This window comes from Podarcis bocagei, assembly GCF_964188305.1.
Source record: "Podarcis bocagei genome assembly, chromosome: 2".
Taxonomy (NCBI): Eukaryota; Metazoa; Chordata; class Lepidosauria; order Squamata; family Lacertidae; genus Podarcis; species Podarcis bocagei.
The window spans coordinates 24,581,336-24,602,699 of NC_138126.1; the positions used below are offsets into that span (position 1 = coordinate 24,581,336).

A 21,364-nucleotide genomic window follows, 5' to 3' on the forward strand; every position below is an offset into this window, starting at 1 on the left:
GGTGGTGAACATGTTTTCTCCCTGCCCCCAGGAAAAAAAAATTGTTTATTCTTACAACAGCCCTGTGATGAGAGAGAACGTGACTGGCCCAAGTTCACCCAGTGAACTTGAAGGCTGAACACACACACACACACACACACACACACACACACACACTCACCTGGATCAAGCCAAAGACCTGTCTAGTCCCACATCCTGTTCTGAAAGTGACCAGTCAGATGATCGAAGGGGGATTTGCACTTGGGTTTCCTCAAAGGTAGACTGGCTTTCGGCTTTGGTCTTGAGCAATTGGACAAGGGATGCGCCCCAGGTCTTCCGCAGAGAGTGTCCTGCAGATGTTTTTTTAGCAAGCTCCACTCCAGGGATTCCCTGTGCTCTGGGGTGTCCTTGTGAATGGGAGTGGGGTGTCTAGGAGAGAGGGGGCCCCAGCCTTTCACTCTTCTTTATTTCCGATCCTAGTTTGAAGAGCCCTGCGAGGTCAACTCCTCCAGCCTCATCCTGTGCAAAACGCCTGCCATTAAGCAGCTTTCTCCCTCCGTGCAAGTGAAGCTGGAGTTTGTCCTCGATAACCTCAGTTTCGACTTCAACACTGTGCATCCGAGCGGCTTCTCCTATGAGGTGGATCCCGTCCTGCACCCCCTCAATATGGATGACCACACCAAGCCCTATCGTCACAAGCCTGGAAGCGTCATCTCTGTGGAGGTAATGGGGCAGACCCCTATGCAGGGAGCAGATACATCTATCTGTCCCTTGCTTGTAGATTTTGGGTACTCCATAGACCACAACTTGTCTTCCAAGGTCCCTCCTAAGAAAGGTCTCATTCTGCATCCGTCTCTGTATACAAAAACGTGGTTATACGAAACCTCATGGAATATGCAGAAATGGGCGAAGCTTACCGGAAGAATAAGAAATCAAGATAACAAACCTTTTATAAAAGAATGGAAATGGTTTATTGAATAGTTACAGATAAATTGTAAACAGATTAAAAGCATTAGCAGGATTGTTGTAATAACCTGCAGTTACACAAGAGTGTATATTTGCAGTAGATAATTAAAGGAGCGAGTGAAATGAATTTGGATACGCAGAAGGTATTAAAATAAAACGTTTAAGGAACCGCAGAAAAGGGGAGAAGGAAGTCAAATTTTGAAACGCTAAATTGATTGTGAAACTAATGAAATGTATAAACATGAAAAGCATAAATAAAAACTTTAAAAATAGTAATAATTCTGCATCCATCTAATCCCCCTATGCAATCTATCCATGACAGCAGCCACCTCCGTGTCTTGTGGCGGTGAGTTCCATAAGATCATTAGGCATTGTGCAAAGGCAGCAGGTAGAAAGTGACAGGTGTGGTGTATGAATTCCTTCCTCTGTAATGCCATACCTAATGTATGCTACCCAAAGGCCCTGCCCAGTTATGCCAACAGAAGTCATAATCTCTAGACTGTTTTTGGTGGGGAAGGGTCAAAGCTAGTGGTAGAGTAGTTGCTTAGCATGTAGAAGGTTTAATAATAATAATAATAATTTATTTATACCCCGCCCATCTGGCTGGGTTTCCCCAGCCACTCTGGGCAGCTTCCAACAAAAGATTAAAAATACATTAAAATGTCACACATTGAAAACTTCCCTGAACAGGGCTGCCTTCAGATGTCTTGTAAATGTCGGGTAGTTGTTTATCTCTTTGACATCTGATGGGAGGGCGTTACACAGGGTGGGCGCCACTACCGAGAAGGCCCCTCTGCCTGGCTCCCTGTAGCTTTGCTTCTCGCAGTGAGGGAACCGCCAGAAGGCCCTCGGCGCTGGACCTCAGCGTCCGGTGGAGACGCTCCTTCAGGTATACTGGGCCGAGACTGTTTAGGGCTTTAAAGGTTAAAACCAACACTTTGAATTGTGCTTGGAAACGTACTGGGAGCCAATGTTCTAGGTTCAGTCCCCAGCATATCCTGGTAGGAATGTGGGAGCCCCCCTGCTTGAAACCCTGGAGAACTGCTGCCAGTTAGTGTAGACAATACTGTGTGACCAATGGACCAGTGTCACGAAATATAGAGCTCTGTCCTTTGTAAGTCACAAGACCTTTAAAGTTACATCTGTGCCTGTAACAACCCTTAACAATAGCACTATTTAATTTGGAAAGTGTTATGGGATGCACTGATATAAAATAAATTGGCTCGGTTTGCATGCAGTGCCAAAACATGTTATAATGCAACTGTGGGGGTTCTTGGGGTTGAGACTGTGGACACTTGGCTTTTCCAGTCCTGCTGCTGCTGCTGCTGTGAGCTAAACCATGGTTTGGCATAGCGTGTTGTCCAAACCTGGGCTCATAGTTTGTCTCCCCTCATAGTTAGCTGACTTCAGCTTTTTCGTATAGCTTTTACCGTATACTTTTGTGTACAATTGTTGTAAACCACTCTGGTATTTTTTTATGAATGGGGTATAGGGACGCGGGTGGCGCTGTGGGTTAAACCACAGAGCCTAGGGCTTGCCGATCAGAAGGTCGGTGGTTCGAATCCCTGTGACGGGGTGAGCTCCCGTTGCTCGGTCCCAGCTCCTGCCAACCTAGCAGTTTGAAAGCACTTCAAAGTGCAAGTAGATAAATAGGTACTGCTCCGGCGGGAAGGTAAACGGCGTTTCCGTGCGCTGCTCTGGTTCACCAGAAGCGACTTAGTCCTGCTGGCCACATGACCCGGAAGCTGTACGCCGGCTCCCTCGGCCAATAAAGTGAGATGAGCGCTGCAACCCCAGAGTCGGCCACGACTGGACCTAATGGTCAGGGGTCCCTTTACCTTTACCTTTATATAAATAATAAACAGCCACAAGCTATAAATGAAGAACAAACCTCAGTTACAGGCTATGGTTTATCTGGAGCAAGACAAACCACAAGTATGCGTTCAGACAACACCCTAAGCCAAACCATCACTTCACTTCTCCAGTCCTGCCGCTGTTGTCAGCTAAACGGCGATATATATCAACACAAAACCGTGGCTTGGCTTAGCGTTGCGTGCAAACTGGGCTGCTGTGCGACAAAAACAGCTTGCCCTCACCTGACTGCCTTGGTTTCTTCCCTCCAGGGGGAAAACCTGGACCTGGCCATCTCCAAAGAGGAGGTGAAAGCCATGATCGGAGTTGGCGTCTGCTCGGTCAAGACCCTGACGAAGAACCACCTCTATTGCGAACCCCCCGCCGAGCAACCGGCCCCTCTGCACCGGGCCAAGCGGGAAGGCACAGACTCTTTGCCAGAGTTCACAGTAAGGGGTGGATATTGGCAACGGGAAGAACTCGAACCGGGATGGGGAGTGGGGTGGACTGTGAGGGAAAGGGAAGAGTTGGATGAGATGGCCGGGGGGTGGGGTGGGGCACAGGGAACCTAGTGGGCGAAGGAAGGAATGCCTGATGGAAGAATTGCAGGGCTGGGAATTAGAACACAATAGGCCAGGACTGAGGAAAGGAAGGAAAAATAATTTTCTTCAGAGTTCCATCTGTAAGGAACTCTTGTGGGCCTAAAAGAGGGTGCATTGGAAAAAAAGTTGTGTTGTGTTTTTTTTAAATGTAGTTATTAATAGTCTGTTTTGGGGCGTTGTGGGAAATTGTTGGGGGTGGAGAAAGCGGGTATAAATGGTGCTCTTTTGTTCCCTCATGGGATTAAAAGCAATTGAGGTGGGTGGGATTTACTTCTGACAGAGGCTGTGGGAAGGAAGGGTGAAACAGGCCGTCTGAGAACAACAGCTCCCTTATCTTCAAAGTGGGCCTTGTGGAGCCGCCAATTAGCAAAACTGGAAGGAAAAAAACCACAGCAGACACCCTTTTCGCCTGCTTCACATCTTGTAGCCAAATTTGTTTAAAACCTTTTGTTCGCTTGGATAGATAAAGTTGACATGCCTCTTAATATGTTATTTTATTTTATAAATGTATATCATTTTATTTTAAATGCAGGTTTTATTTATATTTTGCCTTTGAATTTTTTTTTAGGTCAGCTTGTTCTTTTTTCAAGCTTCTAGCATTTCCATATCATTTTAATGTGTGCATTTTATGTAAACCGCTTCGAGCTTCTTCTTCTTCTTCTTCTTCTTCTTCTTCTTCTTCTTCTTCTTCTTCTTCGTCTTCTCCTCCTCCTCCTCCTCCTCCTGCTTCTTCTATACAATTAGTGGTACGCACATTCTGTAAAATAAAATAAAATCATGGTGGCAGACCCTAGCAAGAATAGTACTCTATCGCTTTGTGGGCTGTTTCTTCAATTGCAGTTGGAAGCAAAATTTGACGAAGGTTTAATACCAAGAGGTTAAAAAGCAGCACAGCTTCTGAGCAGGAACGGCTATTTTTATCCAGCTCCCCTTTGGCAGTCACTCCCCTAATATACTGTGGTGGACTGAGGATCCCGTCAGTAAAAAGCGGTTTGGAGGGATATCGCGTAAAACAGTGGCTGCCAAACATTTTTGGGTCACCGCCCCCCTTGGTTCCATAAACTCATCCCTTGTGCCCCTGCCCCTATCCTATAAAATGCATTATTCAGGTTTGCACAACCCACTAAGGACGATAACAGCACAATAGAATTCAAAACAGTAACAATCAATTGCACGTTGACTCGAAATCCAATTGAAATTATTTAGCTTAATTAATTCAGCAAAAATGGATGGGCTTGATCCAGTGACTTTTCAAAGTCGGAGACCCACTTACAACTCCAGGGGCCCCCTGCCACCCCCTCGCCTCTTGGCAGTACCGTCCTTTTTGGAAACAGGTCCTCTTGGGGACGCGGGTGGCGCTGTGGTCCAAACCACTGAGCCTCTTGGGCTTGCCGATCAGAAGGTCAACTGTTCAAATCCCTGCAACGGGGTGAGCTCCCATTGCTCCATCCCAGCTCCTGCCAACCTAGCAGTTCAAAAGCACACCAGTGCAAGTAGATAAATAGTTACCACTGCGACGGGAAGGTAAACGCCGTTTCCATACGCTCTGGTTTCCGTCACGGTATCCCGTTGCGCCAGAAGCGGTTTAGTCCTGCTGGCCACATGACCCAGAAACCTGTCTGTGGACAAACGCCGGCTCCCTTGGCCGGAAAGTGAGATGAGCGCCACAACCCCATAGTCGCCTTTGACTGGACTTAACTGTCCAGGGGTCTTTTACCTTCACCTCTTTGGAAACCACTGGCATAAAGTAACAGAGATAGAGCTGATGGGGACCTTCTTGGGATAGTCACGAGAGAAGGTCCTCACTGACGTTGCTAATCATTCTGATTTGTGCAGAGCCCTATCCAGCTGTTTGCTGTAGCCGCACATAAGCAATCGCATGAGAGGGAGCTGGCAGGGAGTCTTCTTCCGGCACCTTAACTTTATTCTGTTTACGGCCCTCCAGGAGCTTGAGGGTCGAAGTGAGGAGCCGCCTCTCTACTTTGCTCTTGCACTGCAGCGGGCTGGACTACATGACCCTTAGGGTCCCTTCTAAGTCTATGATTCCTGCTGCGCAGTCAGGTTTCTGTAATTGCACAGGAATCATGGAGGCTCCCCACTTCGGACCTTTGCCCTTAAGTTTGTGTGGAGGGTGGTGAACTGGGTGAAAAACGGTAATACCAGAGGGGGCAGGATTCAGCAATGCACCCTCACATCCCCTTGCATGCTTGCTTACATGCACGGAGACTGAGCCAGAATAGGGTCAAACTAGCAGATGACACAACCCTGATGACAGAAAGTGAGGAGGAATTAAAGAACCTTTTAATGAGGGTGAAAGAGGTGAGTGCAAAATATGGCTTGAAGCTCAACATCAAAAAAACGAAGATCATGGCCACTGGGCCCATCACCTTCTGGCAAATGGAAGGGGAAGAAATGGAGGCAGTGAGAGATTTTACTTTCTTGGGCTCCATGATCACTGCAGATGGTGACAGCAGCCACGAAATTAAAAGACGCCTGCTTCTTGGGAGAAAAGCAATGACAAACCTAGAAAGCATCTTAAAAAGCAGAGACATCACCTTGCCAACAAAAGTCCGTATAGTAAAAGCTATGGTTTTCCCAGTAGTGATGTATGGAAGTGAGAGCTGGACCATAAAGAAGGCTGATCGCTGAAGAATTGATGCTTTGGAATTATGGTGCTGGAGGAGACTCTTGAGAGTCCCATGGACTGCAAGAAGATCAAACCTCTCCATTCTGAAGGAAATCAGCCCTGAGTGCTCACTGGAAGGACAGATCCTGAAGCTGAGGCTCCAATACTTTGGCCACCTCATGAGAAGAGAAGACTCCCTGGAAAAGACCCTGATGTTGGGAAAGATGGAGGGCACAAGGAGAAGGGGGCAACAGAGGACGAGATGGTTGGAACAGTGTTCTCGAAGCTACAAACATGAGTCTGACCAAACTGCGGGAGGCAGTGGAAGACAGGAGTGCCTGGCGTGCTCTGGTCCATGGGGTCACGAAGAGTTGGACATGACTAAACGACTCAACAACAACAACAAAAGCAACACCACACTATGGTTTCTCCTTTGCTACCGGCACCAAGTTCTGGAGATCTTTGGTCTTCTGAGACACTGGGTCCATCTGGTGGGGAAAAGCAGGAAATACTTGGCAACTGCCACTTTAGAATACAGTCCTACCTCATGTTGCATTAGGCTCACGCTTCGTCTTTTCGGCTTCCAAACGTGGCAAACCCGGAAGTGTGTACGCAGAAGCACTCTGCCATGCTCTGCACTTGCGCAGAAACACTGCTCTAGTTGCAGTCTTTTCGGGTGCGAACAGCACCCCGGAATGGACCGTGCCCACAATTGGAGCTACCACTGTATTGGTATAATAGGGTCTGGGGGTGTTGTTTTTTCGGCTCTATCTGAAAAGCTAGCCCACAAAGGTACGCTTATCTGAAGCCATAGCAACAAGCATTTTATTTGTCATGGGATGATTTATTTATTTTTTTAATGCGTTAACGAAGGAACTGAGATTTCAGTAACTTCAGCTAGGTAAAGTACAAAAAGTAAAAATTATTATAGCAGTAATATACAGCCCACATCTTCAGCATCTCCAACAGCATCATTTGCTGAACCCCATGAAAAAGATAAAATGGTCAGTGATGAAAAATCCTTTTGTTTATTTTTTTTCTTCCGTTTGTTTTCCTTGTTCAGATTGAACTATGTGCGATATTGAAAGATCGTGTCAACCCACTATTATAATCCCTCCCAAATTCAGTAAAATATATGCGTGTAGATAAATGATAGATAGATAGATAGATAGATAGATAGATAGATGATAGATACCGTATTTTTTGCTCTATAGGACGCACCAGACCATAGGAGGGGGAGAACAGGGGGAAAAAAATTTTCCTTGTTCTCCCCCTCTAAAACAAGGTGCGTTCAAGGTGCATTCACCCGAGCATGTGGGGCTGGCGGTGGGGGGAAGTGCTGCTTCCCCCCACCGCCAGCCTCAAAGATCCCTAAAGCCTTTGGAGCGCAACGCCCCGCTGCCCTGCAGAGGCTTTGCGCGCAGCCATCCCCAAGCTAGAAGAGCGAGACGGAGCCCTCCGTCTCGCTGTTCTGGCTTGGGAACAGCCTTGCTAGCCTCTGCAGGAGAGCGGGGTGAAGGCACCCCGCTGCCCTGGAGAGGCTTTGCAAGCAGCCATCCCCAAGCTAGAACAGCGAGACGGAGCTCTCGGCAGCGCTCTGTCTCCCTGTTCTGCCTTTGGGCTTAGCGGCGCAGCCTGCAGTCGCTCTATAGGACGCACACACATTTCCCCTTAATTTTTGGAGGGGGAAAAGTGCGTCCTATAGAGCGAAAAATACGGTAATTATCATTATAATGATTGGGATATATATCATGGAAATAGTGGTAGTAATAGTAATAATAATAGTATTAATAATGGAGGCTCCTCACCTTCACGTGAAATCAGTTTTCCATCCTCTTGTCCTCCTGCAGGTTCAAATGGGCAACAACCAATTCCGCCTGGGCCGCGTGCAGTATGACACAGAGAGTCAGCTGACCTTCCCTGTGGAGGCCCAGATTGGCTTGGGGGTTGTCGCCTCCTTTGTTGCTCTGATCGTCCTCATCATCGTCTTCATCTACAGGTGAGGAGGAGGGAGGGTGCTTGCCGGCCTGTCTGCAGGATCATATTCCATAGGCCTAGCCAGGCACTACAGTCTACATGGGAGGGAAGCCAGTTGGGTTGTGTGACCTGTTTTGTTTCTGGAAAAACAACAACACAGATTTGCTTTTTGGGAACAGAATTCATTGGCACTGAAGCAGGAACTGCTTTCTGTAGGGACCTGCTCAGAGTTGCTTAGAGCAGTGGAAACTTTGTAGGTTTCTTCCTTCCTGTTTCCACACCAGAGATCATACTTGGCAGGGGCTGATGGGGTTTTCCCCCCCTCCCAAATAATTTTTATTAACAGGCCAATCAAATCACATTAATTCCAAATTACACAGCCAATTTTTTAAATTTTTGTTGGGGGTACCCATTCTTCGAGCTCAGAAAGGGATCCACACATCTCTCTTGCTGCTGCTTTAATGTACACAGTTCTGTCCAAGTAGTATTCACAGTTCTGTTAAATCTTCTCTTTGTTATTTTCCTCATCTTCTTGTTGTTATCATCATATATTCCTTTCTTTGTGATCTCTGGTAGTCTCCACAAGCGGGTTGAAAACAAATGTTGTTATATCCTGTGTGGATTTTACACTCCTCCAAGAGCCATATCAAAACAGACAAATGCCATTTCCGCACCTCCATACAAAACATTCCCAGAGTCTGTCCGTTAATTTCCACAGGCCTGCCAGTCTCTCCTCAATTTTCTCAGGGGGCCCTGCCAGGTCAAACTCACAGTCCGATATAATAACAAGCCATGGTCCTCCTCCCCCTCGATCATCCTGTGGCCAGGCCTGCCGCAACAAATCTCTCTTTTTATAACTTCGTCACAAAGAGCTTCCATTCCTTTCCCGATGTTCCCACAAGCCATATCTTTGATTAGTAATTTATTTCCACACAGTTCTTAATCATCCTGCTTGTAATCAGTAATTGCAACGGTTCTTTCTTGGGGGGAGGATTATTGGGTACTCACATAAGATTAAAAAAAAGAAAAGTCCCCCCCCCCTTTTCAGTCCCGCTCCGACATACCGATCCTTTGATGAATCTTCTTCTTGATTTATTGTTGAATCCATCCCGTCGCTCCACTTCAAGGGGCTGATGGGAGTTGTGGTCCAAAATATCTGAAGGGCACCAGGTTCGGGCAAGCTAGTGATGAAGCTTTCAAAGTGCATCCCATGCATTATCTCGTTGCATCCCTTACAGCAACCCTGTAAGACAGGAGCGAGGCAGCTTTTCTCTCTGCCAGGTCCTTATCTTCCCGACTCCTGGCAGACAAATTTAGACAGGTGATCAGGGTCAGTCACCTGACATCACTATGACAACAGGTGATGCTGCACTTTGAAGCCTCGATTGTTGGGACGTCAAAGTGCAGCATGGGGGGGGGTAGGGTTGCCATATGCCCAGGAAAACCCGGATGTGTCCTCTTTTGGGGGACCAACATGCCCATCTGAGCGGATTTTTCATTTTAAAGGAAATATCTGGGTTTTTTGGGCTTGGGCTGCTCTGCACACTGCAACAGCTGCCAGCCCAAGCCAGGGAAACAGGCCTATGCACCTTTTCCCCCGGCTTGGGCTGTCTGTCTGCTTTTTTGCTCTTCAAGATATAGCAACCCTAGCACAGGGGATATTTGAAAGCCTTCTTGCTGCTGCGTCTGAGAATGTCCCAAAAAAGGCTTGGATGAAAATATTAGCCTAGCTGTACAGCTCGCTGTTTCCTTTTTGCACGGTTAATTTGGTTTTGTGGCTGCAAAACCTGGGGTGATTCTCTTGCACAGAAATAAAGAGCTACGCTGTGAGTAGAAGGGATCGACTTTGGCATATGATGGTGATGGTTTTTCTTTCCAGGAGGAAGAGCAAGCAGGCCCTGAGGGATTACAAAAAAGTTCAGATCCAGCTGGAAAACCTGGAGACGAGTGTCCGGGACCGGTGCAAAAAAGAATTCACTGGTAAGAGGAGAGGAAGGAGCTTCCCCCTTGATCTGTCCCTGGGAATTCAAGTTTCCTTCTTCTTCTTTCTATAATTTTTATTAAATTTTCTGTTTTACAATTTAGGACATTCATTTAAACAACCTTAAAATATCGATGACTTCCCTTCTTCTCTTTCCATGGTTCATTTTACAAAATATAAATCCCTGCATATTTTATATAAACTTAGCCATTCAGTATTCCATTATTACGTCCATCAAAAGTTGTTTACACTGTTGAATTTATCTTAATGCTGCCCACATTTTCAAATAAACACAATTTTCCTCCATATCTTCAATAGACATTTTCCAATCTTCTTTAAACGTATGTTGTTGTTATTCTCTCATTCTATACGTTAGGTCCGCAAGCTGTGCTTATTCCATCAGTTTAAGTTGCCATTCTTCTTCGGTTGGGACTTTGCTCAATTTCCATTTTTGGGCTAACAAAACACAGGCCGCAGTAGTGGCAAGCATTAATAAACTTTTTTGACACCTGGGAATTTCCGGTTTTTGGTGGTTGTTTTTTAAAAAGTACTTTTAAACATTCCCCCCCCCCCCAATTCATTATGGATTATTTCCCAATGCTCTTTTACCCTTTTACAGGTCCACCACATATGATAGAACGTTCCCTCAGTCTTACAATGCAGATTTCTTTCAAGGCCGATGCTGTGAATTGCCTCTTTTGCTGCATCAGGATTGCTGATCTATTCATTATGATGCTGTTATGTTAGGCAGCCAAACCCATGAAATAGAGAAGAATCCCTTCTGCGTAGGCTGCTCTCCTTTTTGAACTTTTAAGGCTGTGGGGGAATCTCACAGGGCCTTCCCAATGCGAGAAAAATAGCTGGAGCTCCATTAAAATAAAAACAAAGGGGGCATTTTTAGTAGTACAGTAGGCTAAGTGGTAGAGCAGGGGTCAGCAAAACTTTTCAGCAGTCCACTGTCTCTCAGACCTTGTGGGGGGCTGGACTATATTTTTTTGGGGGAAATGAACAAATTCCTATGCCCCACAAATAACCCAGAGATGCATTTTAAATAAAAGGACACACTCTACTCATGTAAAAGGCTGATTCTACTCATGTAAAAGGCTGATTCCCGGACCGTCCGCGGGCCAGATTTAGAAGGCGATTGAGCCGGATCCAGCCCCTGGGCCTTAGTTTGCCTACCCATGTGTTAACATCTATGCAGAATTTCCTGGCATCTCCTGGGAGGGCTTGAAAAGACTCCTGTTTGATACCCTGGAGAGCAGCTGCCAACCAGAATAGATAATACTGGGCTGGACGGACCAATAGTCTGAGATTATATAAGGAAGCTTCCTTTCATTTCCTGCTTCCCACACACTCGTCCTCATCACCTGGGGTTTTTTCTTTCGTTGCAGACCTCATGACAGAGATGATGGATCTCACCAGCGACTTGGTTGGCACCGGGATCCCCTTCTTGGACTACAAGTCCTACGCAGAGCGTGTCTTCTTCCCAGGCCACCGCGAGTCGCCGCTGCAAAGGGACCTGGACGTGCCAGAATGCCGGAGGCAGACGGTCGAACAAGGCTTGGTGCAACTCTCCAACCTCCTCAACAGTAAGCTCTTTCTCACCAAGGTATGTTTTCAGGAACAGGTGCTTTCGTATTGAAGTAAAGCAAAAATCACGCCTCTTTTTTTTTTTTAATCAACTCTTTATTGCTTGAATATAAAATTGATTCCATCATGATAACAGAAGTTATTGCAACTAGCATACAAGTTTAGAGAGGTAGATTGTAAGAGGTTTGACAACAGTGGCAGTATTACTAGTTCGAAGTTGGCACATTTAACACAAAGTTTCTGTACAGGTTCCAGGTTACTCACTTTTGCTTCCATATTCACCAGACTGAAAGGTTTTTAGATCACTAAAAGGGTCCACGTAGGTCACACAAGTTAGAGAAATGAACACACTTTCTGCAGCCTAAAAGGATTTGTACTTGAGGAAACTCCTGTTAGTAGGGGGTCACAATGTGCATTCTGCAGGCAAAACAGCTTCAAGTCAGCTGCAGCTTGTGGAACCTTCACGTGGCTCACGCTGGCCTCGAGGCGCAGCCGCTGCACGACCTTCTTCATGGCTGCCACGTTGGAGGAGCCGGACATGGTTCCAAAAATCGCGCCTCTTGTAAATCTTCAAGGCAGGGGCCTTTCTAAATTTAACCCCTTCCAGCTGCTAATCTCCATGGTTGTTGTTTTTATGGGAAAGCAACCTCTAAAGGACGGCTCATCAACCAATACCTCGTCCCCAACCAATCAATTGTTTACTAACGACAGTTCTGTGTTTTTGTCCGTCCCCCCCCTCGATGTGCCCAGTTTATACACACTTTGGAGATCCAGCGCACTTTCTCCCCGAGGGACCGGGCCTACGTCGCGTCTCTTCTCACGGTTTCGCTGCACGGGAAGCTCGAGTACTTCACGGACATCCTCAAGACCCTCCTGAATGACCTGGTGGAGCAGTACGTCGCCAAGAACCCCAAACTGATGCTGCGAAGGTGGGCAGGAGAGAGAGAGAGAGAGAGAGAGAGAGAGAGAGAGAGAGAAAGCCCGCCACTCTTTCTGGTGTTGACATCCCCACCTCCCAACTTCATGATGTTTTAGAAAAAACTGAGTGCCCAGTATATCCCTGTGGGGAGCACAGGCATGTCCAAAGTCCGTTCCAGGGGCATAATCTGGCCTGTCGGTCGATTTAATTCAGCTCCCGTGGCGGTATATGTCCTGGGGTAAAATAATCCTTTTAAAAAAGCTCAACAACTTCTGGGTTAAATCCTAAAAAAAGGTGAACAACTTTTGGGTAAACTTCAATCCTAAGAGAAGCTCAACAACTTTCGGCGGCCCTCACGCATGTTCAATTCATCAGATCTGGCCCTCTTTGAAAAAAGTTTGGGCACCCCTGTGTTACTGTCTTTTTTGAGCTGTGAGATAGAAGCAGGGTGGATTTGATTTAAATCAAATTGATTTAAATCACGATTTAAATCACTAGTCAGTAAGACGATTTAAATAATTTTTTTTACAGAAAGACTCATTCTTGCTGGTATAATCTTAATATTTACAACCAGATGAAGGTTTCGTTTTTGGAATAATGAATTTTCAAAGTAGTTTTTACAGCTCTATCAGAAGTTACTGATTCGGTTGCACATAGAAAAATAATTTTGAAATTATGGTGGCGTTTAATAAGTTAACTCTATATTTGGACAACTTTTCTTCTGTACTTTATTGGAAGGAGAAAAATAATCATTTCCTCAATAAAAATTTAAGCAATTTATTTAACTAAAACAATAACATTGTAGCATATGTTATCCATGTTTGTTAACTGATGTGGTCAAACAATCTTTTTAAAACTAACTTGGACTTGAGTTTTAGCACACAAGAAAAACTTAAAACAAATCCTTATTTCCTGATGAATAGCCTTTGGGCTATAATGTAACTGAAATAGAAAACTATGTTTAGAAAGATTTTTCCTCCAAAAGCATTTTATTTTAAAAATCCAATTTAAATTAAAAAGAATCCGATTTAAATTAAAAAAAAATCCAATTTAAATTTTAAAAATCCATTTTAAAAATCACTGATTTTTATCCACCCTGGACAGAAGCCTAACAAATTTGGGTTCTCTTTCAGGACAGAGACGGTGGTGGAGAAGCTGCTGACAAACTGGATGTCTATCTGCCTATACGCGTTTGTGAGAGTAAGACATACTCCTAGTTGTCCATTGAGAGAGGAGGTCAAGGTGGAGCTTGCATGTGCTGCTGGAATAGAGCTAGCCAAAATGGCCCCCTCCAGTTGGTGTCAGACTACAGTTCCCATCAGCCCTAGCTAGCATGGCCAACGGTCGGGGGATGATGGGAATATGAGGCCCACTGCGTCAGGAGAGCACTATGCTGCCAACTTCCTATGTGGCTGGCCTGCTGTTGTTATCTGAGTAACTCAATCTTGCCCATCCCCATGAGGCTGGGGACAGCTGCCAGGATCTGTTGGCCTGCAGGGAGAAGCAAAAGCTCCAAGAACCCGTTGTCACTTTCTCCCAAGATAAAGGTGGCAAGAGCAGGGGAACAGGAGTCAGAGGTGACCCTGGAACCCAACACATAAAAGCCCAGGCCATGAAAAGGTTGGCCATCTTGACACACCAGGAACATTTGTCCTTCAGAATAGTGAAATGTGGATCGACACAACCCCTCCTTTGAAGGCACTAGCATCTAGTCTGAAACCAAGATGCTTTCAAGGCAGCTGCTGGCTAAATCGGCTTTTACTCAGACCTGCGAGCCCACCATGATTATTATTTATTACATTTGTATAACGTCCTATACCTGCAGGTCTCAGGGCAGTGATGGCATAAAATCACAATATAGTGGTACCTCGGGTTAAGAACTTAATTCGTTCCGGAGGTCTGTTCTTAACCTGAAACTGTTCTTAACCTGAGGTACCACTTTAGCTAATGGGGCCTCCTGCTGCTGCCACGCCACTGCCGCTCGATTTCTGTTCTCGTCCTGAAGCAAAGTTCTTAACCCGAGGTACTATTTCTGGGTTAGTGGAGTCTGTAACCTGAAGCGTCTGTAACCCGAGGCACCACTGTATAAAAAACACAAAATACATAATAAACAAGAACAGAAACCACCTCCCCAACACATTTTGAAAGGACATTGGATGTCAAATCAGTAAAAAGCCTGGTTATTTTTAACGTTTTGAAGAGGAACCGTGGCTCAGTGGTAACACTAATCAACTTTTTCAGACCTATCAGCGCAAACGTGCATTTTGGGATTAATTCCTTAATTTTTTCCACCCTGTATTTCAGCAGTGTAATGCTGCTGGTGTGACCCACTTTAGGTGAAGCTGGGCCCCACTGGTTGGTCTCAGCCCACCAGTTGACCCACTCAGCCTGGCTTGGTTAGATGTTTCCACCTGACCTGCTTCTGCAGTGAGATGGTCCAGAATGGCAGGTAGAAGCTCCCAGAGCTGCTGTGTTTTGTCTGACGAGGCCTTTCTCCATTTCTCCGCTAGGACTCTGTTGGAGAGCCTCTCTACATGCTCTTCCGGGGCATAAAGCACCAGGTGGATAAGGGGCCAGTGGACTGGGTGACGGGAAAGGCAAAGTACACCCTGAATGACAACCGCCTTCTCAGAGAAGACCTGGAATACCGCACACTGGTGAGAGCAACCAAAGTCCTGCTGGAGAGAGAGGCCCACCTAGAACCAGTCTCTCATTCAGCTAAACACTGGCTTCTCTGGCCACCCAAATGCATACCTCATCTTCTGGCCCTCTGTCCTTTTCCTTCACAGAGCTAATAGTTCCAGCAGTTCCCTGGGAAGAGGGATGGACTGTTAAATCAATCAGAAAATTGTAGCTCTGGGAGTAATATAGGGGGGTCTCCTTGTTAGTTTCTGTTTTCCACTGAGCAGTTGCTTAGAGTCACAAGGCTCTGTTTACATTCCAGAGACCTTCCAGACTGTTGGAAGTCTCACGGGAGAAGGGAGACGGATGTGACGTCCTGGTTTCTCTGTTCCTTTGTTTCAGTTGCTCTCTGCTTTCATAGAGAATGGATGTATATTTCTTTGCTCTCTGCGTAGCTTAGTAATAAAGCATAGCATGTAGCCATAAATCTCATCACTTCTGCTGCTTTGGGAACTCTGCTGAATGGGGGAACGTGCCTGAGGCCTTATCAAAGGCTCAGGTCCTTAATTATTCGTCGGGAGGGTGATTCCGAAGGACTCGGCCGGAAGATGAGCTTTATCAGCTTGGCCGAGTGGAGATTCCAACACTCCTAACAGCTCTCAGCACCCTTAACAAACTACAGCTCCCAGAATTCTTTGCGGTGTGTTCCTTTGCACCACAGCAGCACCGCCACTCATCTTTATAGTGCTTAGTCAGCGTTTGGGAACTCGAGAAACAGGTGGGCGAGTGGAGCGCTGCTGAGTCAGCTCATCTTTGCCCACCTTGTATTTTTGCAGACCTTGACAGCCGTGGCGCAAACTGGAAGCACGGTGGGAGGACCAGAGGGCTCCCAGGGGGTGTTGGTGAAGGGGCTGGATTGCGACACCATCACCCAAGTGAAGGAGAAGATTCTCGACCAGGTCTACAAAGGGACACCTTACTGCCACCGGCCAGACCCAGACACGCTTGACTTGGGTGAGTAGAATTCCGGGCAGTGGAGGAAAGAGCGATTATGGTGGGACTCCGCTCTGGGATACGATGCCCCAAAGTACCAAGGAGATGGACTATCTGGCTGTAGGACCAGGGATGGAGGGAACGTGTGGCCACCCAACTGATGCTGCACTTCAGTTCCCATCATCCCTGACTATTGGCTGTGCCAACTGAGGCTGATGGGAGTTGGAGTCCAGCAATCTAGAGGGCCACTGGTTTTCCATCCCTGGTGTGGGATACATAGAGGAAGTGTCTCCCGCCCCATGCTCATTATGGGTGTCTAGCTGCTGCAGTGAAATCTGGTACATTAGGGCAAAGGAGGCACTGTCAGATCAACCTTAGTCTCCCTTCTTCCAGCTTCCACCTGCCTGCATTCTTACTAGGGTGGTTCTGCTTGCCAGCTTCCTCCTCTTCAGTCCCAGTGTTGTTCTTGTAAAACTAAGCAGGGAAGAGAAGGTTGGGGACAAAACTGGATCGGGCTGCACCTACTGTCGATCTCCCTGCCTTCCTCGCTCCCCATCTGGGCACAAGCCACCTCTAAGCTGCTTGCCTCCTCTCTGTGCTGTTCTCCAACCTGGTTATTGATTTTTGTTCCCCCTTCGTTTCTGCTAGAGTGGAGATCAGGTCTGGCTGGGCACCTCATCCTCTCCGATGAGGACGTGACTTCTGTTGTCCAGGGCAACTGGAAGCGTCTCAACACACTGCAACACTACAAGGTGAGGGAGAATTATTGCTGGCCTTTGGCTTTCTTCTACAGTGGGTGGCTTGGCTCAGTGCATGGGTTGCCTTGAGCTGTTTTTCTCCCCAAGGACCTTTTTTGGAGTGCCCTGGTTCTCCAGATTCAGCCTCTTCTTGACCTCTGGGATCTGGTGAAAAAAAGGTCCTACTCTGCGGCAGGGGTTTGGGCTTCCTGGCCTTTTGGTCCTTTCCCACTTAAGATTCTGTGTTGTGCATCCTGCCATTGTTTTTGCTCCCCTATCCTGACTTTATACAAATCCAAGATTGTGATGAGCCACTACAAGATCCTCCAGTAGGGGCTGCATGATGACATGATGACATTTTTATTATATAGAGAGAAAAGAGGAATGCACACTGCTGCCTAACTCAATTTCCCCCTTCATTCTCAGGTGCCCGATGGAGCCACTGTTGCTCTTGTTCCTCGTATGACCAAGCATCTTCCCAGGGAGAATCAGGACTATATCCCTGGAGAGAGTAAGTCGCTCTAACTCTTGTTTAAATGTTGGAGGAAAATCTGGAGAAATAATCAGTGCCAGCTTGGGTGGGCAGAAGGTAACTCTCTGAATGCTTGTCAGTAGATCAGAAAATATTCTGACTGCCGGTTGTTTTAACAATAGCAACAACAGAAAGCCTCCACCTTCCCCCTGTAAATTAGGCTGATGAAATGAAGAAAGCTTCTGGAGGAAACTAGGACTGGATTTTTGTAAGGCAGGACTGTGAGCTCAGCTCTGATAAGTGGAGCGGCCTCCCTCAGAAGGTGTTTACATATTATTTACAGTGGTACCTCAGGTTACATACGCTTCAGGTTACAGACTCTGCTAACCCAGAAATAGTACCTCGGGTTAAGAACTTTGCTTCAGGATGAGAACAGAAATCGTGCTCCAGCGGCGCAGCAGCAGCAGCATGAGGCCCCATTAGCTAAAGTGGTGCTTCAGGTTAAGAACGGACCTCCAGAACGAATTAAGTACTTAACCCGAGGTACCACTGTATACACAAAATAGCACACGTCACTTTGGATAGAACTTCCCATCGTTTTGCCTGACCAGATGAGGGCATAGGCGGGAAATACCGAAATCAGGCATAGGCAAACTCCGGCCCTCCAGATGTTTAGGACTACAATCCCCATCATCCCTAGCTAACAGGACCAGTGGTCAGGGATGATGGGAATTGTAGTCCCAAACATCTGGAGGGCCAGAGTTTGCCTATGCCTGACCCAAATCTTACAGACAGCTCCTCTTTCTGGGCTCAGAGCCCAGCACCCCAAGCCCACAGATAAGGACAACATCAAAGAAAGCCAAGTGAACATAAACACATATGAGCTCACTGCTGCAATAACTGCCCATTAATTGTGGGGTTATCTTGACTACCAAGATGGTATTTGCAGAGCTTCCTGAACAGTTCACCTTTGGTTCAACACAATTCTGTAAGCTTGGAAGTCTGCCTGCCGCTGGATCAGAGAGGCGAAAGAAGAAAAGGTCTGTCATTCGCTTGCAAGGATCTACAGTATGTGGTGTGGTAGTCAGCACATTGAGCACACCTGCATTCAAATCCCTGTTTGACCATGAAGCTTTTGGGAGTGACCACTTAACACCAGTCTTGAAAGACCTACATTTGCTCCCAGTACATTTCCGAGCACAATTCAACGTGTTGGTGCTGATCTTTAAAGCCCAAAATGGCCTCGGCCCACTATACCTGAAGAAGCATCTCCACCCCCAACGTTCATCCCGGACCCTGAGGTCCACCTCCAAGGGCCTTCTGGCGGTTCCCTCACTGCAAGAAGCGAGATTACAGGGAACCAGGCAGAGGGCCTTCTCGGTAGTGGCACCCGCCCTATGGAACGTCCTCCCATCAGATGTCAAAGAAATAAACAACTATCTGACGTTTAGAAGACATCTGAAGGCAGCCCTGTTCAGGGGAGTTTTTAATGTCTGATGTTTTAATGTATTTTTAATCTTTTGTTGGAAGCCGCCCAGAGTGGCTGGGGAAACCTAGCCAGATGGGTGGGGTATAAATAAATTGTTGTTGTTGTTGTTGTTGTTGTTGTTGTTGTTGTTGTTGTTGGGTATAAATAAATTGTTGTTGTTGTTGTTATCAGTTTCTCTCTCTCTCTCTCTCTCTCTCTCTCTCTCTCTCTCTCTCTCTCACACACACACACACACACACACACAGATCTACCTCACAGGACTGTTGTGAGAATGAATGGCAGGCAGGCAGGAGCCGTCTATGCCATCTTGGTCTCTGTGGAGAAAAGGCAAAATGAAACTATTTAAGAAGACAGACAATGCCCAGTTCCAAATTCTAAACATTTGTTGGTGTTCACCGCTTTGTGCATTATAGAGACCCCAATGCTGGAGGATGCTGATGAGGGTGGGATGAAGCTCTGGCACCTGGTGAAGCCGACAGAGGAGCCCGAGCTGCCTAAACATCGGCGAGGGAGCGTCCGGGAGAGAGAGAGGGCCAAGGCTATTCCTGAGATCTATCTCACCCGCCTCCTCTCCATGAAGGTAAGAAGGAGCTCTCTGCTCGCCTCCTCCCATTCCTGGTATCCTTTCAGGCTGCAACCCTAGGCACGCTTTCCTGGGCATAAGTCTCAGTGAAAAAGCAGAGAAACTTTACCTCTGAGTAAGTATGCACAGAATTGCAGCGCTAGGCCTGTGCATTGCGACTTGGCGTCACTGGCACTGTTGCATCCTGGGACCTTGTCCCACGATGCCCTTGTTGATCCTTCCTGAGGGAAAGGCAGTACAGTGGTACCTCGGGTTACAGACGCTTCAGGTTACAGACGCTTCAGGTTACAGAATCCGCTAACCCAGAAATATTACCTCAGGTTAAGAACTCTGCTTCAGGATGAGAACAGAAATTGTGCTCCGGCGGCGCGGCAGCAGAGGGAGGCCCCATTAGCTAAAGTGGTGCTTCAGGTTAAGAACAGTTTCAGGTTAAGAACGGACCTCCGGAACAAATTAAGTACTTAACCCGAGGTACCACTGTAATCTGGAAATGAAAAGCACTGCTTTTCATACACATCTTACATGGCTGCATCTGTCAGTTCTAACGCATTTCACAATTTAGCGTTTGTTTTTCCATGATGCGTTGATAATTTATGTATTATATATATTATTTATCAATAATTGCTATTGTCTATTGATAATTGCTACTGTCGCTGCTTACGGCATGTACATAAAAGCTCTGTCGCTCATAAGCAAAGGCTTGGAGGAGGGGTACATTTTCCACAGAGGGTGCAAGAGGGAAAGGTTAAAAGACCCTTACTCCCACTCCAGCTGTCTTCAGTTTCCGATTACAGTGGTACCTTGGTTCTCAAACGCCTTGGTACTCAAACAACTTGGAACCCAAACACTGCAAACCCAGAAGTGAGGGTTCCGGTTTGCAAACTTTTTTCGGAAGCCGAACGTGCTCCGTTTTGAGTGTTACACTTCCAATTTGAGCGCCACACTTCCGTTTTGAGTGTTACACTGAGGTGTGTCTGTTTTTGCTACTTATTTTGTGTTTTCGTTTTTGCGGCTCTTTTTGTTTTGTTTTTGTGTGGAACCCAGTTCAGCTACTGATTGATTGATCATGTGACTGTAGTACATCGTTTATTGCTTTCATTTTATGGAGCCACGGTGTCGTTAGATAGTAAAATTCACGTTAAACAGCTGTTTTAGGGGTTGCTTTTTAAAAACCTGTAACGGAGTAATCCGTTTTGCATTACTTTCCATGGGAAAGCGTGCCTTGGTTTTGGAACATTTTGGTTTTGGAACGGACTTCCGGAACGGATTAATTTGAAAACCAAAGTTCCACTGTACAGTCTCAGCAGCCTTTTATTTAAAGAAAAGAAGACCAAAGTACCACTCCAAACAACGATGGAAATCCATGTAGCTTGGCAGTTCTTCCTCGCTGGCTCCGTGCTGGAAAAACACCACTGTAGATGTTTCTTGATGACTTGTCTCTTTCTACCTGGGTTGTTTGCCTGCAGGGGACGATGCAGAAGTTTGTAGACGACCTGTTCCAGGTGATCCTCAGTACCTCCCGCCCCGTCCCGCTGGCTGTGAAGTACTTCTTTGACCTGTTGGATGATCAAGCGCTGAGCCATGGGATCACGGACCCAGAGACCATCCACATCTGGAAGACAAACAGGTGTGCAGCCCAAGCCGCTGCCTATAGCAGAATATCCCACTGGGATATTGCCGTGCTCTCCACTTCCCTGTGACGGAGAATACTCTAGCACATGTTAAAAATTAGAAATTACTTGAAAGTACCAAAATAGGCCTAGGATTAAATTAAGAGTTAATTAAATAAATAAGATTTAGAACTTTAAGGAAAGTTAAGAAATTTTATTTTAATTGGAATATTGTGTTTTTAAAAAATGATATCAGAAAACTGCTACATTTTAATTACAAGGAAATTCAGATGGGAGGGCTCAGAGGAAGCCCAAAATATGTCTATGAGGTTAGAAGTTTAAAGAATTAATTAATTTGTGGTGT

At 46.4% G+C, this 21,364-nt stretch overlaps 1 protein-coding gene and 1 pseudogene across 2 annotated transcripts in view; one reads left to right on the forward strand and one right to left on the reverse strand.

Annotated features, from left to right (window-relative positions):
• Positions 1 to 21,364, forward strand: part of PLXNB1 (plexin B1) — a 144,284-nt gene that overhangs the window by 111,502 nt on the left and 11,418 nt on the right. The window contains exons 22-34 of the mRNA XM_081183746.1: positions 460 to 702; positions 3,069 to 3,245; positions 7,875 to 8,023; positions 9,881 to 9,981; positions 11,377 to 11,594; positions 12,326 to 12,504; positions 13,628 to 13,694; positions 15,005 to 15,151; positions 15,953 to 16,130; positions 16,758 to 16,861; positions 17,273 to 17,357; positions 19,221 to 19,387; positions 20,857 to 21,017. Of these exons, the coding sequence (XP_081039872.1) occupies positions 460 to 702; positions 3,069 to 3,245; positions 7,875 to 8,023; positions 9,881 to 9,981; positions 11,377 to 11,594; positions 12,326 to 12,504; positions 13,628 to 13,694; positions 15,005 to 15,151; positions 15,953 to 16,130; positions 16,758 to 16,861; positions 17,273 to 17,357; positions 19,221 to 19,387; positions 20,857 to 21,017 (1,976 nt within the window). The remainder of the gene's footprint in view (positions 1 to 459; positions 703 to 3,068; positions 3,246 to 7,874; positions 8,024 to 9,880; positions 9,982 to 11,376; positions 11,595 to 12,325; positions 12,505 to 13,627; positions 13,695 to 15,004; positions 15,152 to 15,952; positions 16,131 to 16,757; positions 16,862 to 17,272; positions 17,358 to 19,220; positions 19,388 to 20,856; positions 21,018 to 21,364) is intronic.
• Positions 11,650 to 12,115, reverse strand: LOC308581209 (guanine nucleotide-binding protein G(I)/G(S)/G(O) subunit gamma-5 pseudogene; annotated as a pseudogene). The gene has a single exon. The product of its transcript is annotated as a guanine nucleotide-binding protein G(I)/G(S)/G(O) subunit gamma-5 pseudogene (transcript).